Raw genomic sequence first — 27,878 nt, 5'->3', positions numbered from 1 at the left:
ATTAAAACATTTAAAAACAATCCTGAACACTTTTGTACTTCTGTGTCATTTAATACAAACTCAGTATTGTATATAACATAACCATCTCAGCAAAGTCACCATGTAAAAAAAGGACAAATACACAGAGACTGCTTAGTTTTCAATGTATATTTGTTTTTTCCCCTATCAAAAAGAATAAATAAGCCATAATAAATATATAATTTGAAACAATGTCAAATGGTGTATCAAGAATGAGTGATTTAATTTCCAGAAGTCTTAATACCAAACGCAGAGCCTACAGGGTTCCCAGCAGCATTGAAAAGTCAAAGAAAGAGGTCTCCGCACAACTCTGTTTTTGTTGCTTGTACAGTATAATGATATCCTGAAGTATTTTTGTCCTACCTGTAACACAAAACTAATTCAATTTAAGCAAGTAAAGGCACACAGCTCCATGCTACAGGAGGTGAAATACATTTATCGTGCATTTTAGGACTCTGCTGTTGACAAAATGTCAAATTTATGAGGAGACTGCAGAGCTGACTTTGTGTTTGAGTCCAGAGGGTTTGACTTCACATTCAGCCACTTCAGCGATGGCATGTCAGACAACTTCTCCAGTGGTACTTCTGTAGAGGAAAATTTAAAAGACAAAAAGACTGAGATGTGTAAATATGTACCTTTCTCACAAAGAGGATACATTAACAATTCTTTTTTACCAGTAAGGCTATTTCCCTGAAGATCAATACGCTCCAGTGTGGCTATTTCAGTAAGCTTATCAGGGAAGATGGAGAACTTGTTATTAGCCAGGTTGATGCTGGTCAGATGCTTCATTTCCGACACAGAATCGGGCAGTTTGGTGAGCACATTTCCTTGCAGGTCCAGTTCTGCAAGGTATTTCAAGACACGAGTAAATCGAAGGGTCACTTGGCTGTTTTTCCCATCAGAGCACGAAGACATTCTGTCAATGTTTGTGAGGTGAATAGCATGTGAGATTTAAAAAAATACATCATTTACCTCTGAGCTGAGTGAAAGTTGTAAAGAACTTGCTAGAAACGACCTTCATCTCATTGTCAGCCAATGTGATAACTCGGATGTTTTCTGTGACAGTCCTCAGGACTTTGAACACACCGTCTGGGAAAGAAGCTAGCATGCATTTTGACAGGTCTGCGGAGAAGAAGAAGAACATAGTTATAAAATAATCAAACATTAACACAGTGTAAATCTATAATTACTCTGATAATTACACATGATTACTTACTATTCTTATTATTACATTCTGGCATTTCAAGTTATGTAGCAGTCAACTTTAAGCCTATGTCGCCACCTGCTGGTACTATCTCTGACAACAAATTCATTTATATGCTCTGAACAAAGATTAAGTGAGAGACAAAGGAAAGAATATGTTAAAGTGTATCTTACCCACACTATCTTTTCCCTCCTCTACAGTAGCATTAATCCTCCGGGCCACTTTTGCAACAGCCTCAGCCATTTTTCTGCTTTAACTTTTCCTAAGAGACATAATACAACATTACACATACCTCCACATATAAATGATAAGATGATAAAATAGTAACTACACTATCAGTCAAAGCTGCTGCCCATGCTGACATCCCACTGAAGTCAGCACAACACAGTCGACGCCTGTTTTAAATTTAGCCACAGGCTAAAAATGAACCTTCTAAGGCTAAATCTCATTAAAGATTGCTAGCACTGATAAATGTCACACTTTAGTTGTTTAACGTGGACACACTCCAAATTTTTGTGCACTTTTGGTTTTAAGTACATTAAGGCAATTTCTAACAGAATTTAATGTAAAGACCTGACCTGCAAGTGTATTAACAGCACAAAGTCAGATGGATTCATATTCTTCTTCATATTCTTTTCTAGCTTAATAAACTTAGTACTGGCACAATATTAAGGTCTTAGTTCTTTGCTTATCTACATCTACATTCTGAACTGGTTGAGTTTTTATAACTAGTTATGTTTGTTTAGCACTAATTCCTACTCAAAAAAATGATCAGAAAATAACTAGCTCTTCTCATATATTGTACTTTCAAGTACTCCACTGATGAATATATTTGACATGTCAAGAGTTTTTTGTTTTGCTCCAGTATTCACAATTTTGAATAAACAGATTAGAAATTAATATAAACGAAAGACAGCTCAGGTTAAACAGTTGACTTGTCTTCTTCTTTTGACTGTTTTATGGGTTGACACAGTGGATCATCTGCCTCTATCTCACCCTACTTCTTGCATCCTTCTCTGTCACACAAACTCTCTGCATGCCATTTTTCCACTACATTCATAAATCTTCTCTGTGGTCTTTCTCTTTTACTCCTGCCTGGCAGCTCCACATTCAGGTATCCCTACCATCTTATAAACCTTTCCTTTCACTCTTGCGGCTATCCTTCTGTCACACATCCCCCCTAACACTGGTCTCCACCCACACCATCAAGCTGCCCTTGCTTTTCAGCTCTCTTGTCCACTGCCTGTTCTGTTGCTTTGTTTGGTTTACCACAGGTATTTAAAGTCATCTATGTTTACTACCTTTACAGGTTCGCTGTTACACCCGTCTCTCTCTCACATGTGAAATCTGTCTTTCTTCTATTGACTTTCATTTCTCTTCTCTCTAGTGCATATCTCCACCTCTAAATAATCCCTTCCAACTGCTCCCTGCTCTCACTACAGACCAAAATGTCATCTGCGAACATCAAAGTCCAAGGAGACTCCTGCCTGACATCACCTGTCAGCCTGTCCATTACCACTGTAAACAAGAATGAGGCTCAGAACCGATCCCTGATGAATCACACCTCTGCCTTTAACCCATCTCTCACTTCTGTCACACCTCACCACTGTCTTGTTGTCCTCATACATGTCCTACACCAGGGCTGCCCAATCCCAGTCCTCGAGAGCTACTATCCTGCAGCTTTTAGATGCATCCCTACTCCAACACAGCTGAATCAAATGAATGGCTTGTTATCAGGCCTTTGCCAAACACGATGGCATGCTGAAGAGGTAACCAAACCATTTGATTCAGCTGTGTTGGAGTAGGGATGCATCTAAAAGCTGCAGGACGGTAGCTCTCGAGGACCGGGATTGGGCACCCCTGTCCTACACCAACCTAACATACTTCTCCATCACTCCTGACTTCCTCTTAAGACTACCACAGTTCCTTTCTTGGCACTCTATCATATGCTTTCTCCAGATCTAGAAAAAGACACAGTGCCGTTCTTTAAATAAAAAATAATAATAATAATTTGAAACTATCTGCTTCACTGAGTGAATGGGTCAAATGCAGAGAAAAACAAGTAATTTCCCCATGGGGATCAATAAAGTATCTATATAAAATTTGTGGTAAATTAAAGACAACTCATAAAACATTTGTTACATTGAATTACAGAGTGTTTGAGAGAAATTCAACTTTTGCCTTTGCCCATTATTAAAACCCATTAAGTCCTCAAAGTGGAAATAGTAACATAAAACCCCAGAAACGCTGCTTCGGTTGAGCCTTCACGAAGATCGCTTTTCACTTCTGGTTAACCATAAAGCTAGTAAATAAAGCATGTATGCTAACATAAAAATCTTTAGACTTACTTCAGACCTACACTACCAGACTAATATAAATTCACCGGTTGACAGACATATAGATATGCTCTGTGTCATTGAAGCTATACAAAAAAGTCACTTACCTCAACTAAAAGCCTGCTAGTGTTACCAAAACGTGCAGCTGCCGGTGTTAGCTAACTTAGCTTCAGCTTCTCAACCCACCAGGCAAGTTTAATGAGTGTGTATTTTTAACCAGAGGAGAGGCTGGCTGGCTCACCTCTTTGCTGCTGCGCTATTTTTTTCGGTCAGTACGATACGTTAGCATCACCTCATATAAGCAAAGAAGTTATCAAACAATGCAAAAGCAAGTTAATGCTTAGCTTCGGTTAGGAAAACATGAGCTTCGGTTAGCTTGCTAGCTAACATAAGTGATATTCACGAGCGTCAGTCCTGCGCTTTGAAATTGCAGAACACGAAAATTTAAAATATAAAACAAAAGAAATAGCGTCATACACGAATTCCATGAGTAATAAGGCGCAGATACCACAACTAAATAACTTAAACCATCTTTAAAATTTATTGAACACGTATAAAATATTTTTTTAAATAGTTGCTGGTTAATTCAACTATAATTAAATAGTTAACCACATCTGCCTGAGTGGAAACTGACATTACGAAGTTAAATGTTGTCTTACCTCTGAGTCCTGGTCAGCTATTGCCAGTCTGACCTCTGCCATAGTCATGAATCTGGCAAGTTCCTGGTTAGTCAGTATTTTTTCAAAGGATTTGAATACAATGAGCTCTATTGCTTTAGAAGAATAGAACCTAGTTTTTCATTGTTACAACAAACTGCAACTTTAGAGTGTTGGCTGGATATTCCTTTTACAATGCTATATTTTCAATGTAAGAGGAATTTGGCAGTCACTTACTGTAGATGACTGAAACAGCTAGAAAAGTCTACCTATTTTGAGTGTGAGTGCTTTTGTGAAACACAGTTCACACACAATCCTGTTGCTAAACATAAGCTTCACCATGCTATTTGTCATGAAACTGTAGCATCTTAAAAACCAAATACACCACATAATTTTAAACCAACATAGCAAAATACATATTAAGGGTGCAACATGTACATATATGTAATTTTATTTTAATATTTACAATAATATAACAATATAAATAGCCATTATAACAATATACACAAATGGTAGTCGACAATAAAACTGTGCTGAAATATTAATCAACATTACCATTAAATATTTACAATTATAACAATTGATAATTTAAAGTGAATGAACTTCCGTTTGTGACAATAGGTGAACCCAATTTTTGAGTTCACATTTTGGTACATCTCAAAATGCAACTATTCTTACAAACCAAAGCCTACATCACACATCAAAATGTTGTCTTCGTGCAACGCTCCGACACAGCCTTGCAGTGCTTTCTTCCTTCTGTATAAATGTTTTATTTTATTTTATTTTATTTTATTTTATTTTATTTTATTTTATTTTATTTTCAGAAATTACTTGGTTCTGTCAAAATTTCTGTACAGTGTTAAGCCTGCTCTGCAGCTGGTTTTAGCTTTCACTGGCACCCGCACTGATCCACAATCATATCCTCGTGGTGTCGAAGGAGCATCTCTCCATTTTCATAGTACAACATGCTCAGTGGGCTCATTTTGGTTGGTGCACAGCAGGGTGAGGCCACTCTGTCAGGGTGGAAATGCTTCAGGAGACTCTGGAAAAAGAAAGAGAGAGGCTTTAGGCCAATTGTAGATAACTGCAGTTCTATAAAGAAATATAGTAATAGCGTTATCCTATCTTAGCTTACTGACATACTGACCCACTTACTGTCATCTGATATTTGCTATTCTGCTTTTCACTTCATTTAGTAAGTTGAACATTTCTGTTCATTTAAGCTATTTGTTATATGTTTTGTTGTTTTTAACGTAACATTTTGAACCACTTTAAACCACAGACGTTCTGATAAAAAATGATATCTTGTTTTACCCTTTTTCATAGTGTGGAAAAGGAGTACTAACAGATTTGTTATGATGAAACGCTTCAAATCCTCACGTTTTACTAAATTAGCAAAACAAAAAATAATAAAACAATTATTATAGCCCTGCAACAGACTGGCAACCTGTCCAGGGTGTACCCTGCCTCTCGCCCTAAGACAGCTGGAATAAGCTCCAATGAATGAATGAACAAATGTAAAAAAACAAAACAAAAAAAAAACACACAAAAAAAAAACCTAGTAACTACGATTCATATTTGCATAGTGTTTCAAGTATTTGAGATACTTGTTTTGTCATTTTGAAAGTAATTGACAACACTTTTGGGTAGAAAAACACAGGAATAATTTCCTTTTTTTAATATATAGTTTACCATTACTGTTCTCTACTGTTTGTGAAACCCCTTAGAGAGGCCCTCCACCCTTTTTCTTCAGTCCTAACTGGTGTCAAGTTAACATTGTTAAGACATCCATCAGACAGCCACCACCACACACTTGACCAGTATGTAGTGCATTTTCACAATGATATGTCTCTGATCTAACACATTACTGTAGCTAAATGTCTCAATTTTTTCTTTTTAGTGAACAAAAAACATTATTACATTATTACTTACATAATACATTACATTACATAATTAGATAAACATTATTTGACTCAAGAGCCACTGAGGACTTCCGGTAAATTGAGTTAAGTGGTATTTTTGCTTGCCTGCAGATTTTTCATAGTTGTTATCATTTTTGATCACGTAAAGTTTATTTTATTACATATTAGTCTGAAGTACTGTTTCCATAAGTTGTACTTTAGTGGTTTAGCTACAGTTCAGCCGCTTCCATTGTGAAGTAATTGGTATTTTTATTAGATAGATAGATAGATAGATAGATAGATAGATAGATAGATAGATAGATAGATAGATAGATAGATAGATAGATAGATAGATAGATAGATAGATAGATAGATAGATAGATAGATTGTCCCTATCCCAAATTGTCCCTGATGCATATATCTGCCAGTGATTGTGTGCATATGAATTTTTAAACGGTCTGCATACAATGTTCCTATGATGATAATATGAATATGTGTAAGAACAGAAACTCTAGATAGGCACTCACCTGCATGTAGGCATGATTGGTTGGGTTTAAGTCTTCTCTCAGAGGACTAGGGCAGGAGCCTTCACAGCGGTAGGCATTGTATTTTTTAGGAAAGACAATCCAGGACCCCCAGCCAATCTGATTAAAGTCGACATGCAGGTCCACTTTGCGACAGAGCGATTTTTCACTCACTCTTTTGAACAGCTGTGGGGTTCTTGCTGTTTGCTCTCTCTGGCCCCGTTTGCTCCTTCGCCTCTTTTTGATTTCAGCAGGGGAGAAGAACTTGGATTGTTCAGCTGTATGGAGTAAGCTCGCTTTAGCCTTTGAGTTTTCATCAGACCCTGTGTGTGAGAAGACAACCAGCAAGGCCCGGTCACTCACATCCTGGTCTTTTGTCAAACTTGTTTCATAAACAGGCTCATCGGGAAGAGGCAGGCCTCGCTTTTTCTTTATCACTTTCCTTCTTCTTGACACTCGCTTGTGTCGAATTCTTGTTGTTGATTTCTCTTTAAGCCAGCTCAAGAGGGGATTTGTCATGTTGAATACTTTCCAGCTCTGCGATGATGTGACTAGTGACGATTCTGTGAGCAGTGCCAGCAGATGCTGATCCTGGTCATGGTGGTGATACACCTCCACACTAATGTTGGAAACATTCATTGTCCAAGGTAGCTTGATTCTCAACTCTGCTGCCTGGATTTGTTTGTCAGCTCCCAGCGCATGGAGGTCAAATGTCGCCACCCAGGATCTATGTCTGTACTTCAAATCTGATATAGCAAAAATGGAAGAATTAGCATAATTGAAGAGCACTTTGTATGACACAGATTATAATGACTGATTGTGTGTTACTGATGCATGTAAACCAACAAACAACCACCTGTGCGGGAAATGAACCCCCCAAAACATCACCATTATTATATTACCAAACATTAGATTGCTTTCTTTCCCTCCTCACCACACAGGTGGTAGATAGCTGCAACTTTGTGAGCCTGGTTTTGCTGGAAATCTATTCCTCTAAGCGTTTCTCCTCCCTTAAAATCTCCAAGTTCTTTTGAAAGGTGATCACCGAATTGTTAAAGGTTACTTTTCTGATAATGTAGGGTCTCGCCAAATTAAATAAACTTATGGAAGGTATAAGTGCAACATATATCTTAACTATGACATGACATTTTCAGTGTGCAGCCTGTAACAGCTTTATTAAAGAAGATGCAAATCAATAAGAAGGCCTACAGCTTCAACCTTATATAATTTGCTGGTTTAGTGGATTTAATCAGCCAACAGGAATTATTTTAACCTAAAATGTTTTTTTGAAAGTTTATTTACCTCATAACAGAAGTCAGATAAAATCAAAAAATGAAACCTTTAATGAACATGCAGGCTCATCTGGTGAGAAAATAACAATATATGTCATCTAGAACTTCGTGATTAGGGGATTTCAGTAATCAAAGCTGCTTATGCTTTTCCCCAACATAACCCATTCATTATGCTACCCATGGACACCCTGCTCTGCGCCCACATCTGTAAAGAGACCCATTGTGATTCTAAACAGGTGTGGTTCCGATTAATCTAAGGGATGAACGGCTTTAAAACATTTAACTTTTGCATTGTCCGCTGCCTATTGAGTTCGACTCTTGATCAAAAGTGCAAACCACCCGCGCTATTAATCCACTCAAACCAAACACGTAGCCGAAACCAATCACTTAACACATCCCTGCTTCTCACGGCTTCTGCATATCCTCTGTCAAACAAACAGGTAGTAACTCTAACACTTTACCGAGATGTGAAATTAGATTCTGCAGCAGGGATTGGGGGGTGTCCTGTGCTGGCTGCTTGTGCCACCGTTAAATCCAGCGCTCTAATTTAATCAAACCAAGTGCGAAAAAGAACTGAAGGAGGTTGTTGATTTGACTAAGCAAGAGATTTGTATAGGGGGATGTCTGGCGAGGTATCTAATCAACATCACCTATTTAGCGAAGAAGAGGTTTGCTTTGAGAATTAGAGAGAATACCGGCCTTTTCACACGCTGATCTCTGCATGGTTATTCACCCCCTAAGCGGAATGTGGATTGAAAACCTCTGAGGTCGTCTGGCACGCAGCGTTGACAGAAAAACTAAACTCCTTAACATCTGAGAGGATTTATTAATGGTAGAGAAGACATCTGACCCGAACCAAAGCTATAAAACACGAATGTCAAACGATTCCCTGCACGTTTCTGACAAACAAACCAAATATTTTTTATGAAGCAATGAGCCAGATCTTACTTTTAGCCATCATACTCTTCACGGTGTCCGCTTGTCTTGCGGCATCTTGCTCCATCGTATCCATAAGACCGGAAAAATTCGACTTGAAATTCCTGTAAAGTTGCATCATGTAGCTCGGCAGGTGATATCCAGTTCCTCGGTCCATCACGGCAAAACGGTGCAGCGGCCTCATAAACACCCCATCGCTGGATTTATGAATCCCTTGAGCCAGCAGCGCCAGCAAAGATGCATGGAGCGCAACACCCAAAGCTCCCCATGAGCGCATGTTTTAGGTCGGTTAATGACAAATTCCTCCTCTGGAAGAGCAGGGGAGCCTTTTATACTCTCACCCACCCCCTTTCACGTTTAACAAGTAGCTGAGAACATTAAAGGAAATTGACATGAGTCCTCAAGACTTGCTACCTGACAGCTCATCATCTATTCAATTGGTAATGAGGCGCCTGGGTTGGTGTTTACAAGACGCACAGGTTTTGTTTGCACCATGTTCTTTGGGCTTCTGCAGCCTGACTCCCCATTCTCAGACTAATTGTTTCATCTGTTTGGTTTGCACTAATTGTTAGGCTTTCCCATAGTCTAATTTAGTCTACTACGGGCCCCTTGAAATGCACATCAGGGACAATGAATGGGCTCTATTACCCATCAGGCATGTCTTCGTACAACAACAACAATGGCAACAGAACTATTAATGTTAAAACATCACTGCAACCAGTAATATAGGGAACGCACATGACATTTATACTATATTTATTATGCATTTGTTAATAACTTGGCCTAATTTAACTTCTAATTATACCTCAAATGGCCTTTTGTGACAAGAATATTACGATAAAAGATGGAGACGGATAAAACAGGCCTACCACAAACTGAGATAAAGTCGCTGGAAACTTAATATAGACCTCGGGGACACTATCAAGCAGCACAGATAGAATGAAGCAGGAAACACGTCTTATCTCGCTCATATTTAACTTTAAGATGTTTACTTTTAAAGCTATACTATTATATAAAGCTCACTGGTGTTTTTCTGGTTAGAATTCCTTAAACAGCGTATTAATTTTATTTGTAATGTTTATATATAAGCTTTCATTTTATTAATAGTAGCTGTATACACCTATTATAAGAATGCTTAATTTCAAAGTGGCATAACAGCAATGAACCTTTTAAATCTTCGCAAAGTTTGCACGTCAAAAATCTTGGTTCCTGCATAGAGCATCTGTGGATGGTTGTCGCAAACTGCGCATGCGCTATGCGTCTCCATTCACATAATGAAATCCTTTTCCTCGAGAATCTCCCGAGAAAGGATAAAAATTAATGGATATTTTTTATCCACCTGTATAGTTAAAAAGCGGTGCACTTTGTCGACAACGTCTACACCGGAATTACCGAGGTCCGAGGTCTGTTTTCCTAACTGGCCCGTCGCTTTTTCACCTACCGTGTGCTGAAATGGTGAGTAGCTTTAAAGTTTACGGGTCTTTTCTTGCACGAGTCATGGCAGCTAAAAAGAAAGTTGGCACTCGTGCCGTTTTTGGACCCCAGTGTCCCTCTAGATTACAATCTTCAACAAATATGGATTTTGGACTTTTGCTTGGACTAGACTTCCGCAGTGAAGGATATTTTCATGATGTGCTTGTGTGGCTGATGGGGCATACATGTGCTTGGCACCCCCACCCCCCATCTCTCCATGCCTGCACTGCATTGTGCATTCAATCTGGTGTTTTGGGCGCTGACAGTGATAATTAATAATAATAATAATAAAAACAAGTTGTGCAAAGCACGATAGGCAGTTGGGGCTCATTACTATGGAAATGCATAAATGGATAACCGTTAACTTATGTTTTTATTTGCTTATAAAAAACAAACATTTTCTAGGATGTCCTGATGTGTTACAGTGCAACGATTACACGCGCATGAAAATTACATTACAGTACATGCATGCAAATGATAAAAGGTTTGAGAAAAACAATGTGTTATGCTCTGCGTAATGCGTTTGCATCACTTATGCAAAAACTGGATATGTACTAATAATAGGTGTGTTTTATATGTTAGCGCTCATAAGACAGGAAAATGAACCAAAACAAATACTTCTACATACAAATACCACTAACAGAAACCTAATCTAAAACCACGTCATGTATTTACATGTGCATTTATAGCATATACAGTATATAATAGGCAAATAGTGACGTCATGCTGCATCTGCGTAAGATTTTACTAGGCCTGATATAAAGCACATGATGTTCTTTGATTTATTTTGTTTTGTGTCAAGGTCTTTGTTTACTTTGGTCCTTCCAGCTGGTTATCCTTTCAGGCTCTTCTGTTTATATCGCTTTACCTGATGTCATGGGGGGTGGGGTTGGGCGGTGGGAGTGGCGATGGGGTGCACTGAAACTGCCTCTGATTGACTCGATCAAACCACGAGTATCAGTTAATCAAGAGTGATAGAACGAAACTCCTGGATGATTGAGCAGCCAAATACTAAATGGTGAGCCTTTTAATCTCAGTTTATCTTGATAAGAGGGCTGGATGAGAAACTTAACTCCTACGTGCAATTTTAAAAGTTGTTTGTTTGGACATGCCCCACGAAAAGCCCCCACTTTGTTTCCAAAATGATTTATAGTAGATCTGTTCATAGGGATTGAGAAATGTAAAACAGGTGTTCAGTTAGGTTCAAGTTTCCTTAAGTCCCAGCGCTGCTTGTTTTGAAATTGATTTGGATGCATATTTGCAATCATTTATAAGAGTATTGTGCCAAGGTCAACTGAGTCAATACTGAGAGGGGCCAAATTCGGGATGGGGTGTTGCGGGTCCCAACTCTCTTTTCTTATTTTCTGAAGTTGCACAATAAAATAGCTGTGACTGTTCACCTTCCCCATGTTCATAATGAAACTATAAATAACAGCTGACTACAATAAAACTGCTAGGACTTAATCAAATACTTATAATCTACCATATGCATGTTTAGTTATACAGCCCGTTACTATCTACATAAATTAAAAATGCAGTGCAGGTGAAATAGTCATAATATGCTTTTATGTGAAAAAGAAAGTACACTTTTTTCAGTTCTAAGGTCTTAGTGATCCCTAAGACCTTAGAACTGAAAAAAGTGTACTTTTCAGTGAGGACATAATTAAACATGATCTGGTCCTTTCTAAGTCTTCAAACGAGGTAAATACATGCTCATATGAACAATAAAAATTATGTATTACACTGTGTCAAACTAAGCCAAAATGCAGAAGCAGTGTGTGGAAAACTACCACACTAGCAAACTAGCACACCCCATGATTCTGTAGCTCTTGGGTTATTTTGTGATTTCTCTGAGCATTCCAGGGTCTGACCTTGGGGTGAATTTGTTGCAATGACCACTCCTGGGATAATTGGCACACCAGCTTGTTTTCTACATTTTCATAATCTTTATAAATTACATAACCCTCCTTCCTCTTTTGCATTGTGTTAACAAACAGCTGAACACCAGCAGACTGCCAAAAGTGCTTTTAGAGAGAAGGTTGCTAATTATCACTTAATTTTTTATTACAAGCACCTAATCATCTTAATTCCATTGGAAGCAGTAAGGCTGTACTGCTTCCAATGTTTTGTTGTTCCTTTAATTGTATTTACATAATTTTAAGACCTGCTAAGAAACATTCAAAAATGTTTTTGATCTTCTTACATTCTAAGAAAAATTTGATGTAAAAAAAATTTGATAATATCAAAATATTTGAAGGCATGCCTTTCAGTAAATATAATTTTGGTCATATCCAAAGTTACCCAGAGGACATTTGATGTAAATTAATTAATTTCCCAGTGGGCACTGTTTTCTGATTGTGATTAAATAGTTGTCTGAATGAAAAGAAGTGTTTTGGAAATTAGATAATTATCTAAATGCAGTTGTTAATTCTTACCACAAGGTGTCATATTTGATCAATGGACTCAAGAGAATATTGCACTGGACGTCCACCCAGAACATGCCAAGGTGTATTTGTAATTAGTTATCATTTCATCTTCCCAAGAGCTTTGAGCTGCTGATTTATTTTTAACTTGACAGTGATTGATTAGGGAAACATTTTGATTTGGGAACAGTGTCCCTGTGCTGTGAGAAAGATGAAAAGACTATCTGAAAGCATTAATTTCATTTCTAATGTGTTTGGAAGCTTAGAACTTGTCTCAGGTGAAATACTTCTTCCTTCCTTACAATTGCTCTTACAAGTCTCTTAGCAAACTGTGTGAAAATGTGCCTAGGCTCATTAGCTTTATGACAGTTTATTACAAAATCTCCCCCCCCGAAAAACAAACGAATATTTGTTACTTCTCACTTCCTGGGTGGATTCATTCATGTTTTGAGGTTTGCGGGCCACGGGAGGGTTTGGTTTCACATTCACTGTGTTGCAAGAACGTCAGAATCTTTGGCCTGCGCGGCTGCAGGAAGGAAGGAACAGGTGTGGCAGCAGTAGATTTTACATCCATATCTCGAAAAAACCACTTACCACTTTTGCAAATCAGCTTGATGTGGACATTATCTTGTGACAGATTTGTGATCGCACATACTTTTGTAAGAAAACATTCTCATATGCAGTTCACTCAGACGATAAGCCCGATGTTGTTGGCCGTTTTGTTTAATAATTTGGAGTCCTAAGTGTAAATCTTACCCAAATGGGTAAGTTTGGCAGAATTTCGATACAGGTATTTTGCAAGCAGATGCTGTTGGCTGTGTTCGTGCCTTATTCAAATCTTAGGATGCTTGCTGTTTGAACTGACATACCCTCAGTGTTATGACTACAAAGGGTACAGCACGCAGGCATTTACAGCTAAAACTCAAGCTTAAATCTAAGTATTTGCCCAGCTGTAAGCTTGTTTACTTTCGGCATGACATGTGTTAACTGCTAATGAATGGAGTAATTAGCGCATTGCAGTGAATTAGGCTTATGTTGTCGGTGTTGCAAGTGTACCTTACATTCTACAGTGAGGGTTTACTGCTGCATCTGCTCGTAATTTGTGTAAGAAGTGATGGTTTAGTTTGATACAGTTGCTGAAAGGTCTGTGTGTTCAGAAGGTATTGTGCTGGCAGGAGGCTCCGGTTTATGATTGGATGGCGAAATGGATGGTGAGTAAGCCTCTGGGTCCGCCTCCACATCCTCTTCACCCCCCCCCCCCCCCCCCCCCCCCACCCAAACACACACACACACGCACACACACACACATGCGCAATCAGTTTCATACACACACAAATCCCAGCAACCTTGCACCTCATGTGCAGGGGATGCATACAAAAAAGTAACAAACAAACCAACAGTGGAGCCCCCACCCCCCACCCCACCTCCCTGCACACTCCCGTCTTTTCCTACTCAGTGGCTGTCTGGGATCTGTCCTTACTGAAGGACATGTTCATTGACTTGCTTTATAAGGACATGTTAATGATGCAAGACTGCCGCCTGCTGTAGTTTGATCAGGAGGCAGAGACACATTGCCTCACAGAACAGAGATGCCAGTGGGGATGTCTGAGTGAGACTGCTTGCCTGCCGGAGAGCTGTCATTTTGGTTCTTTTTAACCCATTATTTTCTGTTTTGTGATTGTGTTTCTCTGAGACTCGTGCACCTCTCAGACGGTGGAATGAGCAGCTGAATGTCAGGTACAGTTGTCATACTTTGCATTTTCTTTGTTGTGACACTTGACTCCTTTTGCTGGTTTGTGGTCGCAAAACGTGTCATCAGTATGTTTTCAAGAGGTACAAAAGAAATGGCATGCGCTGTTCTTTAGATGCACGCTGTGATTTTACATGAGACTTAAGAGATGTAAAATATCTTTTTAATCTGTTTACAACATTCTTTGATAATACCAGTCATGGCTGACATTCACATAGCTACATGGACTGCATTCTTAATGGCATGTGACGCCTAAGCTCTCCTCTTAAGTGTTTATCCACTCTCATTCTTCTGCCGGAGTGGCCAGCACCTGTTTGAAATGATTCAGACACCCTTGACCATCTTACAAAATGCTGCTCAGTCAAGATCTGTTTGCACTTACACAAGTTTAGCACTTCAGCTCGAGTTGCAAGCAAAATGTAACATGTTAACAACTCGGTGTAAAATCTATCTGCTGTCACTTGAACCGGCAGATCTACCAGAATATTGTGGCCAGACACTGAGGTTTACAAAAAGTGAAAACCACACCACTGCAGGCTTGAAATAAGAAGATATTATTGGCACCTTGAGATGAAATAAATTACAGACAGGGTTTTTAAAAATAGATTTGGAAACCCTTTTTAGCTGGAGCTCACTGTCAAGCTGTGATGAAAGCAAGAATGCACAAGGCTAAAGGTTACTCGTGATTTATGTTGTCTCACTGCAGTAACAGAAGCAGAGTTTGTTTGTGTCTCAGTGGATTTTCAGCTCTTACTAGTGCTACATGCTATTTCCTTTAGATGTCGTCCAGTCAGTGTGTGCACCTCGGCTGTCACTCTGGATGCTAACTCTTGCAGTGGAAATGCTATTTCACACATTTGATCAGATTTGAAAATAGCATCCTCTCACCATGCATCAGCACGCAACTTCTTTTTACCACAGTGTGCTCTTTCTGAGCACATCGCCGGGCCATTTCTTTTGTACAATAATTAGCAAAAGTCACAAGTTGACACAAATTCACAATGAGGTTTTTGGAACAGTTGAAGGAAAACACAAAAAAGATTTTTTGCAGAGGAAGCACTGAGCTCATTTCCGTGCAGAACTGACATTTTAGGGCAGGAACTAGCAATGTCCTGTGGAATCACGCCTGCAACCCTTAACCTCGTTGGTGAAATATGCGTACAGCTGCAGGGAGGAAGTTTCAGAGAGTACATGTAAGCGTTTCCTGTCAAGGTGTGCTTATGCTTCCTTAGCTTGTGTGGGGGTGTGACTGAGTTTGGTCGAAGGGTTTTCTCGGTCTAGCCTGTGATGAGAGAGAGTGGGACAATGTGTCATTGTTATTATTAAATAAAATTAGCATTCAGATGTCATACTTTAAGTTAGTGCACAGAAGATCAGATGGTTGATGGGGATATTGTGTGGCTATTTCCAGACACGACATGACTGCATTGCACTAAATCAGCTTATTTTTGTGTACCCAGCATGCTTTTAGCCTAAACATTTTCAGACTGAACGAGTGGCCTCCATGGAGACCAGAAAATACACAGGATCCCTGATTATGAATTAGGTGATGCCAATTTGTATTGAATTTAGAATTTTAATGTGGCTTTTGTTGACACGCTGGCGGCTCTCCTCTCAACCTCAATGTGGGAAGTTGTGTTGAAAGATCTCCTGCGCACTACAAAGTGATACCCATCTCTCTTAAACCCTTGCATCTCGTATGAATAAAGGGTGCTCTGCATCCTTCCTCGGGGCCACCAACAGATGCATCCTGCAGCTGCAAGCTCCTTCCTGTCTGCGCTCAGACCCTTTTGTCTGAAGACGTTGCTACAGCAAAGTTGGGACACCGGCTGAATTTAAATGGGGCTGTCCTGAATGGAGCAGTACTGATAGGCTGGCAGTAGCTTCTGGTTTCCATGGTCGTAAGCCCACTATGCTGTCTTTGAATTTAAATATTAGTGCCGCTGGTTAACTTTCACCAGCTGATCACAGCTTTGTTGGCAGATTCCTACACAAACACAGAAAGCTGAATTCAAGATTATTGTTTTTGTTTGTGTGTGCATTTACTTATTTCATTGAATTCCACTTATCTTTCATCGGACCCGCACACAGTGCAGCATCAGTGCAGTGCTTCAGTGTGTGTGCAGTACTACTCTGGTTGATGTGTGGGATAAACAGCCTCTCTAATGAGTTGCCTTGATTGGCTTGCCAGTAGGATGTTTATGACTGAGGGCTATTTCTACACAGGCCTCCACCCCGGCTGCCCGCCTGGGGGCGGAGACCAGGTCTGCCCATGCTGAAATTAGTGCAGTTGAAGAGCTGCCCTTGCGTCTAGCAAGAACGTCTGTATCAAAGTGTGTGCACCGTGGTCTTGCAGCAGTGGTGACAGGCTGCAAAGTAAGAGAGCAGAGCCTACAGTGTGACCATTAACTTGCTGAAAAGTCAAAGCAACGTATCACGTATCCTCAATTATCAGATGTTTCGCAAACAACCACATCACATATGCGATAAGATTTAGGAAGTTCTAGTGCGTGGCTGAATATAATGTGAGAATCAGTTTTCAGTGTTTTATGGCCTTCCACTAAACCACAGAGCCATGCATAACTGTGGTGGTGGGTAAAAGAAACCTACTGATTAAATGCCCTTAAAGGGACAGAGATTGAAATTAGTCTGTTTTTTACCCGTTACTTTAAGAGAAGAACAAAGCAAAACTCGTTAAGGTGAACGGTTTGCCTTAAAAGTGTTAAAAAGACCTCTCTTAATGACACCTTTGCTTGTTCACACTAATCTGCAGCAGGCCTGCAAAATGTGCTTCATTTTTCATCGTGTGTCGTTATTTTGGAATCAGATCCATGTGATGTCCAAACCATCAGCATTCGGAGTGCTGGCTATGTCTTTCTACTACTGTCAATTTGGCTCTTTTACTATCTCTCCCAAGGGCTTAAATGCGCAGCAACAAAGCCACCCCCCTTTCCGTCTTCGTAGCTTGTATACAGAATAGTGGGGTGGCATGATGCCACAGTATTCCTAGCTTGAATGCTCTGTAAAAAAATGGGCATATCTTACATGGATAATCCAAAACTGGCAACACTTTTACATCTGCTACATCTTGTGGTATACTTGGGCGTACAATGTTTACCACAGCTTGTTTCTGTATCATTTATGTAGCCTACACGTCGAATTTGCAAGTATAGATTGGTTCATGCCACCCTTATTCATTAAAAATAAAAGTTTCAAAGGAAAGAGAAGAAATATTGCAATTTCCTGCTAACATAAGCAAAAATTATGAGATAAAAGCAGAAGTTAAAAAGCTTTGAAAAAAAAATGAAAATATTTCTGTGGATCCGCTTCTGTCAAGTGAATAATAAAGTTATCATTTCATGTGTTGTCCGTTGGAAAGAGTCAGTTGTGTGTTATCTTTGTGCATAGCCTGCCCATGTGAAAGAAAGCTAAGCGTTAGCCATCTGGCTGCCAGATGTATTGCTACTTCCCCTGGTCTCCTCCGTTGAGACTCCAGTCTCCTGCATGAATCTATTCCCCAACATCAGTCAGGAGACGGAGCAAAGACGAGGAGTACGTTGTCTGAAAAGTATAACTTCTGAAGTTTTGCCTGAATGCCAAGCAGCCTGGCACTTTGAACTCCCACAAGGGGTGTTTCCCTCCGACTGGGGGTGGGTGAGTGGATTCAAAGAAGGAAGATTTCTTTTTTTGGATGTGATGCCAAGTTCTCACACTCCTTTGGACCATGGCAGAAAGAAAGCAGCAAAGAAAGGGCTCTGGAAGCACAGATTGCACTTCATCTCATGCGTAAGATATTATATTTTACTGAATTGTTACGCCAAGGAGTGTTTTTTGTTACATTTCCTGCGGTGGCCACAAAATTATGCTAACAGAGAACCTTTTGGTATGTGACGGGGACTTAAATAGATTTGTGAAGCTGCTGGAGCACAGCATTGAAAACTTGGCTTCCTCCTATTGAACTCGGGCAGGGCTTCTGACTCTTTTGCCTTCAGTCTTTTCCCGCAGCTGTTATTTGATAGAAGCATAATTACTGAAATCCTATGATTATTTGAACTCTTTGAACTACAAACCATTTATACTGTACATTAAAAAAAATCCAAACCAGGAAACACGTTGTGCTTGTGAGAAGAATCTTTCTGCTGAATCAAAAAGTCTCCGAGTACAAGGCTTGACCTACCTTCTTACCTTCAGAAGCAACAAAGAAGACAGTAGCTGTGACTCATGCGGCACTTCTCTCACCCACAGCCTCTCTGCACCTTGAGAGCCCACTCTATTCAAAACTGATGATCACACAGAGGTGCTTTGAGCTCAGCTAGAAGGCTAAGCTTCCATACGGCTGAACTGTGTGACATTCGGTAGATTTTGTGTTTGTTGGATTCATTCTCTCTGATTGTGTTTGGGGACTCAATGTATTATTCTGTTCATTTAAGTTAGGGGTAATAGGTTCCCAGCCAGCTGTGTCTTACAAGCGATGTTAATGAGCACTGATGGTGTGGCCTGCTAGGCTGTCAGAAGTTTTGTTTGTTTATCTGTAGAGCTCCCTGGAAAGCTTGGTTTTTATTCAGAGGAGAAAAGGTTTTGTTGAAACCTGGCTGGCTCTCATTGGAGACTCTGAACCCCTACCACTATGACCACGATGAAACTGTAGAGAAATGAAATTAATGGTTAAGCCTAAAAAGGCGGATTTTATGAGTTATTGGCTGAGCCTTGCTCTATGCATCGGAAAACTACCACTGATAATATTTTTCATAATACATGATAGCTCAGCTTATTTGATCACATATCCTGAATACAATTATACTGCGGTTTTTATGTGATAAAACAATTTTTTGGCTAAAATAAAAGCAGATTTTTTCTATATCCAGCTTTGAATGCTTGCCATGTAAGAATTGCAAAACTGCAATGATAATCAGAAAAAATATAGTTCAACATGTAGATTCTTTCAATCTGATTATATGTTAAGAGCAGTGCCATCCAAACATACTGATTACCATGGCTCTGGTTAACCATGTTAAAAACCTTCCAAACAGACCCTTTGAGATCATAATAGCCTTTAACCGTGTTTCCACTTCTTCTATATTCTACAGATATGAGAATGGTACCGGTCTTCTTATTTAGCACTCACAAAGATAGCGAATCCTCTGGCGACCATGAATGTCAGTACCTAATTTCCTGAAACCCTAAATAACCTCATGGCAGCACTGTATCAAAACACAAGAGAGATACAGAGAAGGCCTTTGGGGGCCAATATAACAGACCACCGTCAGTTTTAAGAATTTTTAGCCTTGTTGTTTATTGTTTATTGTTTATTAATTCAGATACATTTGAAAAATCTAATAAAGTGCATGGTTTTGAGCAAATCCAGTCCTCTTTTGCCCTGTACACATATGGCCTACCTGCAAGCAAGCAAGCAAAGCCTGCTCAAGTGTAACTCGTCACACCTTTTAAATGTATGTATTTCTTTATTATTACAGGAATTTCGCTGTCTGTCTGTGTGTCACATTTAATGAGCTCACTGGTGGGCAATCCTCAGCCGTGATGCTAGCGTAGAAAAAAATGTTTCATGATGTGAAAAATAAAAAAAATCTGCATAGTAATTCAAAATTCTATTTATGTAGCATACGCTGGTGAGTAACACTTTTTTCTAACCCATTCCTAGTCTTAGTGTGAGACTAGTACTGAATAACTTTTCACACCTTAAGTATGTTTGTAAATGATGTCACTCTCCAAATACACACTATTGTATGTTCCGCCGCTGTGTGCGTGCGTTCGTGTGTGATTGCTTCCTGTTTCTAAGTCCACTGCGATGCCATTTACAGCAGCTTGTGGAGCATGGGTACAACTGCCAGTGCCGCACCACAGCCCGTTTCTGTTGCGTCGCCGCTTGAGAGTGTCCATGGCAACGCGATGGCTGACAGCAAGCAGTCTCTTTGCATGAGCCCCTTCCAGACAGTCAACATCCACAACAACAAGGCCAAGTCCATCATCACCAACAAAGTTGCACCTGTCGTCATCACGTAAGTCCCTCCCCGAATCTACGTCCTCACAGTCGGGTGTGAAACCTTTTTGATCGCTGAGGTGACACCGCCCTCACCCTCCAGCCACGGTGTTTGCCCCCGTTATCATCTCTTTTGTCAACCCAGGCCAAGCAAATAGCAGCTGATAATTAAATTGGCCTCTCTGCACCATCCACACCTTGTTTTGTGTTTTGCATTGCAGATATAATTGCAGACAGGAATTTCAGATTCACGACGACATCCTCAAGACCAACTACAAAGTCGGTCGGATATCAGACACTCTGCCCGAGCACTACCTCGTGCAGGTAAGGGTGCCGTGCTCTTCTTGTAGCTGCGACAAAGAACAACACTGTCACAGCAAGCTGTGGAGTCATCTCACCATTCTTTCTTTTTCACATTTACATGTCCAAATTGCAGAGTGGTGTAGGAACATTGTCATGCGCTTTTTTATGATCAGAGGCAGCCATTAAAACGGGAATGTTGTCACCCTCCTCTCAAGGCTTTGATCTGCTCTGTCAACTGTGCTGTGGTAGTTCAAGCATGCAGTGTTTTGTCAGTGTTAACTCACAGCTCCTTTTATATGTGTAGAGAGGTCAGGAGTTTAGTCTTGAGAACATCTCCTTAAAAAGTGACTTCCTTTCTTTCTACCAGTAATGTTTGTCTGAAATGTTATGAACGCCTAATACCTGATTAAAACTTGATTTCTGGGGCTGATGCTGACATTGAAAGTAGTAAAACTACTAATCAATCTTCTTTATATATTTATATACTTGTATATTGTGCACATAGGAAGTTAGAGCTCTTTTTAAAACAGTAGATTTGATATTATTCCTCTGTTAACTCATATTGATATAACAAATTGAAATACCAACTAGAAATGGGAAAGACACGTAAATATGTATATAATGTAAATATAAGAAGAATCTGGAAAGTCCAATGGTCATGAGGGTGTCTGTATTTGTTGTTTCAGTGCGTTAAGCTCTCTGGATCAGTGCAGGGAACAGGTCTACTAAAGATCTGGGCGGGAGGGCATAGATTGAACTTTCTGAGACGACACAGTAACCGCACGTTATCTTTTTGGTGTTGTTTGCAAACACAGAGGACAAAAATCTAGCTTAATCTTGCAGCGATGACACAAAGCACTTCCACATGTAAACACCGTGTCAACCACTGTAATGTTTACTTTGCTACTCTCCCAATGAAGGCTGTGCTGGAAGTTGGAACAGTTTGGCTCAGTTCAGATTTATATGTGCTCTCTTTTCCAGGGGGAGTACTTCATGGTCCAGGATGTCTACAGCAAGGCTGATGTCCTAAACACCACGGGCAGTTATGGGGCGCCCAACTTCCGCCAAGTGAAAGGATCCTACCCCCTGTATGGCATGGGTCAGCCCAGCTTGACTGGGTTCAAGCAGGTTCTCCAGAGACTCCAGGCGCAAGGACAAGAGGTCACTGCTATAACTTGTGCACAATTTCACTGTGCTCCTCTTAAGCCTTCGATAGGTTTCTCTGTAGATCCTATTTTCCTGTGCTGGTGCCAGTTTAGCTCTGCTTGGCCTCTTTTGCTCCGTGTTGTCAGTAAATATTTGAGGAGTCAAGTGCTCGGTGGAGGCTGTGGCTGGATTGCAGAACTGAGCAAACAGAAAGTTGTGGTCATGTGCGCCAGTGGAAAATGAATCTTTCTACTTAGAGCAGCTAGAAACCGGCCGCAATTAAAATGAAATTGACAAAATTATACATCGGGTTTTTAAAACTCTGTATTCATGTGCTCAGTGTCATATGACGAGAAATTGTTTCCAGCTATTTTTAAAAGTAGTGTCGTTTTAAGGAGGAGGCCTGTTTTCCCATATTTCTTCCTACAGGAGGTTATATTCGTCTGTGTAAGAGAGGAGCCCGTTGTTTTCCTGCACAAGGACAATGACTTTGTGCCATATACCCCGAGGAGGAAGGAAAATCTACATGAGAACCTTCATGACCTGGAAAAAGAGGAGAGGGTGGAAAGCCTGGAGCTCACCATCAGAAAGGAGGTGAGAGACAAACTCATGCGTAATCCCTGATTTTTTTGTGTCATTTGCAACAGTACTAAAACTCTCCTTTCATCCACGCTCCACAGCTCCATGACTTCGCCAAGCTCAACGAAAACGTCTTCTACGTCTACAATGACATCGAGTTCTTTAAAGACGAGCCGCAGAAGATATCTATCACGTGCGAGGAGGACATCCATGTGACCGAAGAGGTCTACAAGAGGCCGATGTTCACTATGCCGGCCTACAGGTTGTTTACATTGTTCCTTTATTATGCCTGAGCTCCTCAAGTCACACGCACAAGTTTACACGAAGCAGCGTGCGGCTGCCTGCTGCTGAACATGCAGGGAAGGTTATAAATAGTGGTGCTTGTTTGTGCAAAGACTGGTTGCCCTGCGTTTTTTTGGAAACGAGAAGAAACGGGGGCGTAAAAACTACAGATTGAAACATCCTGTTTGCAATCAGATCTGCGGTGTCGGCTTTGCTGAGATGTTGTGAACCGCTCGCTGCGTATCCAGGCCAAGAGAATGTATTACTTCCATAGGAGAGCCCTAAAGCATTTACTCTTAATCTTTATGTTTCGTAAACGATAGGATGTTTTATTATAAATAGATTCAAAGTGCAGGTGTTTGGGCTCATCCTGTGATTCAATCTCTCCCATCATCCTTTGCAGTTTGCCGGAAAAGGCATAGTTTCTATCTGATGAGATTAGGAAACACAACATTAGGGAGCTCGGCTGTAAAGTCTTAAGGTTATATGTTTATGTGCTCTGACCTACATAAGGGCAGTATTGACACAACATACACAGGGACGGGTTCAACTCTGGGTGACAGTGTGTTGTTTTGCAGGTACTACAGACTGCCGCTGCCCACAGAGGGAGCACCATTGGAAGAAGACTTTGACGCATTTGTTAACATACTCAGGGTAAGCAGATGTAAAAATGCCAATCACACTACAAACCCAGCTGTTACATAGTCCTTTTTTGGGCTTGTTTTTTATATTTGGATCTTGTTCTGATGCGCCATTAAAGTTATTCATGGCCAGAGCTTTGGAGAGCGCCTGGAGTTTTTCACTGAGGTAGTGAGAAAGTAACGCTAGCTTTTTTAATCCACATGTATGCCATTATCTGTCCTGTATGTGTAATCAATTATTGATAAGTCCCCCAAAAGAAGGCAGTAAGGACTCACTTCATGTCCATTCTTTGGTCATCCACTTTGTCTGGTTTCCGTCCTTCCCTTCACTCATACAGGATGTTCTTTTATTCTTGTTGTGACCTTTTTTGGAGTGGCTTGCAGCAGCCGTTCCCATTCCCTGTGGTTTGAAAGCGGATTCATTTTTTCTGTTTGGATCAGAGCTTTGTTTTAGTAAATCTTAGTCACTCACTGATATTTCCAAAGTGATCAATTCAATGCGGTGAGCCGGATATCATTGGTTTGATGGCCCCAGATGTAGAATTTTAATGGATAGCTTCTTGGAAACGAATTTGATTTCTCTGTAAACTGACATTTTCCAGTGCAAAGTATGTATTATCTATCACGTGACAAGTGGGCATCTCGTGTCCTACGTTAAAAAATGCACCCTATACAGGAAGTACCCTACTATTTTTGGTAGTAAGAGCAGATCTGTTGCACAACTTGGCATTTGGGACTTCTGACATTGTCTTCAATTCATGTGTGAAAATAGCTTAACTCTTATCTATGTGCATCGTTTTCCAGGAGAGCCCAAGCTTGTCTCTGGGCCCTGGTGCATCCCAGAAGCTGCCTGCTCTGCTGTTCAGTTGCCAGGTGGGCGTTGGACGCACCAACCTAGCCATGATCCTGGGCACGCTTGTCATGAATCGCCTCAGGGGTGATTCACAGCCTCCACCCCAGTAAGAAGTCTAGATCAAATAGAAAATCAATGACAAGTATTTATTAATTAATTTTTTTTTTTTTATAAAGGCAAAATATTTGTTTTGTTTTGTCAGAGTTGAGGAGCCAGCTGCTTCAGAACCCAGACCACTGTTCCAGGTGATCCAGTCTCTGATCAACAAGCTGCCTAATGGACAGCAGGTCATGGAAGAGGTAAAGCTGATAATGTCTGTCTACATAACAATGATTTGAAAGAAAAAAAATTATAATAAATTACACGTAGGTCCCAAATAAAGATTTTATGCAAAAACGAGAGGTACAGAGTATTTTATTACCCAAACAGGTATTTAAAAACAAATTGTTCATATATGTGATTCATTGTCTTTTTCTTCTTCACAGGTTGACCAGGCGATTGCCCTGTGTTCAGAAATGCACAACATAAAAGAAGCAATATATGAGAACAAGAGTAAGCTGGAGGGAATTGGTGAAGATTATCAAATTCAGGTTAGTAATGATATAGATTTTTGAAGTTTGTAACTTGGAACTTCTCTTTAAAAGCAGCAGCTTGTACTATAAATGGCTCATAAACTGCTCAGTTTATGTCCTGCTTAATAGAAGACATGTGAGAGCACAATCAGCCTTGATAAACGTCTTTTACCAGTGAGAGCTCTCGAGCTGATAGAGGACTTGAGAAGTTGATATCATTAATTGATCTCTTTCCTGTCTTTCAAGAAATAAGCTTAATTATTAAAGCAGGTTTGGTTAAAGTGTTTGACTAGAAAAATTATAAAAACCTTGCAGAAGCTGCTACTGTGACCAGATAATCAAGCTTTTATTCCTCTCTTAGGGAAGCAGTACCAAAGACTACTTTCTCAACAGAACAATGCAGAGCTTGGAGCGATACTTCTACTTGATTGCATTCAATGCATACCTTCATGAGCAGGTAAAAAGTTTTTTCAGCATACATGTCTTCTCTGGGACCATGAAAAAGAAATTGTAAGTCGTAACTATGTGTTGTTTTTTGCAGTATCCTCTTGCCTTTGTGTCGAACTTCAGCCAGTGGATGTGCTGCCATGCTTGGCTGTACAGGTTACTGGCCTGCATGGATCTATCAGAGCTGTCCGCTCCGGCAGAGCTGGTCACTAAAGGAGCCCGAGTGCTGGTGGGAAAATCAGATTATTATATTTAACAGTATCATTGTTGTTAACATTGCTGATGATGGGGAAGGATGTGCTCTTTGCTCGCATTTCATTCAGAGCCTGATTTATAGGCTATTTTTCATTGCAGATCTTTTTGTTCGTGTTCTGTAAACTTTTAACTTGAAAATGTCAAGCTGTGTCCGTTCTTTCAGTTATTGTGATTTTATAACAATGCAAATAGGTAAATGGTCATTTGTAGCACATTGGTAAATGATTAAACCTCATAAAAACACCACTAGGTTTCACAGAACACATTTACAAGAATCAGTCACAATCCATACAACATTTAGCCACAGGCTAAAGACAGAAAAGTCACCAGTGCCACTAAGGCGACACACTAACTGACCAGGTCGCTAGGTTTGTGTGGCTGCGCTGAGCAGATGAGGATTTGGGGCAATAGTGCGTCATTTAATTCCTGTTTTTGCATCAGAAGCTGTTAAATAAAACGCATATTTCAGATATAGTTTTGAGACATGTTGGCAGACTGAGCTTAAAAGAAACTGATAAAATAAGAAATAATAGAAATATTGAAAAGTCTGCTTGTTTTGAGTTGCATCATTGCTTGGATATTTTTGTATGAAGCTGAAATTCTCAGTCTATGTCCTTGGCTAGCTTTTTCTTTGTAAACATATTCCTGAACAAGTTCCCTAAATCTGTTATGATCTAATCATCATCTCCCTACATTTACCCCTTTAAACTAAATACATTTCCACATAGAAGCCACCATGCTAGCTGCTGGTATGAAAACACATTTCATGCATTCATCCAAGATCCCTCATCTGTATTTGTGATTATCTGTCTTTAAAAGCACCGTATATTACATGCTGTGAATGACTGTGTGTGTGCAGGTTGCTGATGAGTACTTGGCTCCTGACGTGCTCAGCACAGTAAAAGAGATGAAGGCGGTTAACTTCAGACGAGTGCCCAAGATGCCTGTTTATGGAGTGGCTCAGCCAACATCTGAGGTGCAGCAGATTATGTCCTACTTTAATCAAAATAAATGCAAGAAAAATGGGAGATTTTTTAATTTGATCCAGAAAGAAAGAAATGTTTTTGTAATCTTTGCTATAATTACTAAAAGACACACTTTGATATTTTAGTTGTCTTAAAATAAAATCATTTAAACATTCAGCCGACAGTTTTGTAATAGTTATCATCAGTATGCATTTATGCAGTCGGATTTATTCATAAGTACAAACAGACTCAGCAGAATGAGTCATGATTACTTCCCACTCGCCCACCTCAAGACGCTCACACTGGACTTCCAGCTTCTTGCCCTAATCGTCTTAACTTGCTGCGTGCAGGCTACTGGAGCTGTTTTGGCCCATCTGACGGATGAAAAGAGGAAGCACACCCACGTGCTGTGGGTCAACCTACAGGAAGAGCTGGTGTTAGAAGGAAATGGCCAGATTTTTGCTGTGAGGGAGCCCACGTGTCTGGACCAACACATCTCCATCCCCTCATCTGACCCAGAGCTGCTAGAGGTACAGAGAAAATTATTATTTTTTCTGTCTTTTTAAATGTTTTTCATGGTTTTTATATTAGGTTGAATAAATAAAGAATGTCCCAAGGATTTTAGTCTGTTCTTCAAAACAAGTGAAAACATTTCTGTATCCTCCTCCTTTAGAAACTGGAAACATCCCTAAAGGAGGAGATTCTGCAAGCGCAGAAGTGGCTGGAGGTGATCCTTGAGCAGGAGAAACAGATGAAGATGTTTAAAACCTGCCTGACTGTTCAGGAGATCTTCAACCAGCACAAAAGCTCTCACCAGGGCCTTGTCTGCAAACGCATCCCTCTGCCAGACTGCAGCGCACCCAGAGAGGAGGTAATGATGTGTCAGCCTGTGCGTGTAAACACGTGTGTGTACAAACACACGCGTCCTTTCAAACATGCAGTCTCAAGAGGCAGAAACAGCTTCTGGTTCATTTGATAGGTGTTTGGATTAAAGACAGCTGAGAATGATTAAGACTTTTGCTCCCTCTAGTGGTTAATAATCGTAGAACCAGATTTCAATTTGTCAAAACTGTTTATGTGTTATATTTAATATTTTTTTTCATTTTTTTCATGTGATATCAATACAAATCTGCATAAATAAAGACATATTGTGGTAATATTTGTATGTTTAACCATCTGCAGGACTTTGATAAGCTACTGGAGGGCATGAAGAGCTCCTTGGCCGAGGATTCCCACTCAGCATTTGTTTTTAACTGCTCCAATGGCAAAGGCAGGACCACAACCGCTATGGTCGTCGCCGTTCTGACTCTCTGGCACTTTAATG

At 40.1% G+C, this 27,878-nt stretch overlaps 3 protein-coding genes across 11 annotated transcripts in view; 1 reads left to right on the top strand and 2 right to left on the bottom strand.

The window, feature by feature from the left end:
• Window positions 1-11: 11 nt before the first annotated feature.
• Window positions 12-4,276, bottom strand: lrrc20 (leucine rich repeat containing 20). Of its 4 annotated transcripts, none has more exons than XM_085416627.1 (5): window positions 4,218-4,276; window positions 1,396-1,484; window positions 991-1,140; window positions 693-860; window positions 13-602 (listed from the first exon to the last, which is right to left on the bottom strand). In XM_085416627.1, the coding sequence occupies exons 2-5, from the start codon at window positions 1,463-1,465 to the stop codon at window positions 466-468; spliced, it is 525 nt and encodes a 174-aa protein (XP_085272753.1). In that variant the 5' UTR covers window positions 1,466-1,484; window positions 4,218-4,276; the 3' UTR covers window positions 13-465. The 4 variants fall into 4 exon arrangements, with proteins under 4 accessions (XP_085272755.1, XP_085272753.1, XP_085272754.1 ...); XM_085416628.1 differs by lacking the exon at window positions 4,218-4,276 and adding an exon at window positions 3,800-3,964; XM_085416625.1 differs by lacking the exon at window positions 4,218-4,276 and adding an exon at window positions 3,666-3,964 and having other exon boundaries at window positions 14-602.
• A 431-nt stretch (window positions 4,277-4,707) lies between these two features.
• ndr2 (nodal-related 2) lies at window positions 4,708-9,687 on the bottom strand. Its single transcript, XM_085415304.1, has 3 exons — window positions 8,880-9,687; window positions 6,643-7,385; window positions 4,708-5,256 (listed from the first exon to the last, which is right to left on the bottom strand). Exons 1-3 carry the CDS (start codon window positions 9,142-9,144, stop codon window positions 5,104-5,106), a joined length of 1,161 nt encoding a protein of 386 aa, XP_085271430.1. The 5' UTR covers window positions 9,145-9,687; the 3' UTR covers window positions 4,708-5,103.
• A 415-nt stretch (window positions 9,688-10,102) lies between these two features.
• pald1a (phosphatase domain containing paladin 1a) overlaps window positions 10,103-27,878 on the top strand; it is a 59,385-nt gene continuing 41,609 nt past the window's right edge. The window contains exons 1-16 of one of the 6 annotated variants that reach the window (XM_085416623.1): window positions 10,103-10,322; window positions 20,336-20,530; window positions 20,733-20,835; window positions 21,796-21,975; window positions 22,390-22,554; window positions 22,641-22,801; window positions 23,400-23,475; window positions 24,267-24,421; window positions 24,518-24,614; window positions 24,801-24,905; window positions 25,249-25,344; window positions 25,429-25,563; window positions 26,449-26,565; window positions 26,905-27,084; window positions 27,228-27,425; window positions 27,737-27,877. In XM_085416623.1, the coding sequence (XP_085272749.1) occupies window positions 20,346-20,530; window positions 20,733-20,835; window positions 21,796-21,975; window positions 22,390-22,554; window positions 22,641-22,801; window positions 23,400-23,475; window positions 24,267-24,421; window positions 24,518-24,614; window positions 24,801-24,905; window positions 25,249-25,344; window positions 25,429-25,563; window positions 26,449-26,565; window positions 26,905-27,084; window positions 27,228-27,425; window positions 27,737-27,877 (2,094 nt within the window). In that variant the 5' untranslated portion in view covers window positions 10,103-10,322; window positions 20,336-20,345. Of the gene's footprint in view, window positions 10,323-14,280; window positions 14,501-18,174; window positions 18,300-20,332; window positions 20,531-20,732; window positions 20,836-21,795; window positions 21,976-22,389; window positions 22,555-22,640; window positions 22,802-23,399; window positions 23,476-24,266; window positions 24,422-24,517; window positions 24,615-24,800; window positions 24,906-25,248; window positions 25,345-25,428; window positions 25,564-26,448; window positions 26,566-26,904; window positions 27,085-27,227; window positions 27,426-27,736; window position 27,878 lie in introns of those variants that run through there. The other 5 variants (XM_085416621.1, XM_085416624.1, XM_085416622.1 and 2 more) reach the window with 5 other exon arrangements.

Source organism: Rhamphochromis longiceps, linkage group LG8 (assembly GCF_057381845.1).
Source record: "Rhamphochromis longiceps isolate RC_006_pf linkage group LG8, R_longiceps_female_GT1.1, whole genome shotgun sequence".
NCBI classification, from domain to species: domain Eukaryota; kingdom Metazoa; phylum Chordata; class Actinopteri; order Cichliformes; family Cichlidae; genus Rhamphochromis; species Rhamphochromis longiceps.
The sequence above is the reverse complement of the archived record's forward strand: the minus strand, read 5'-3'. Positions and strand labels throughout refer to the sequence as shown.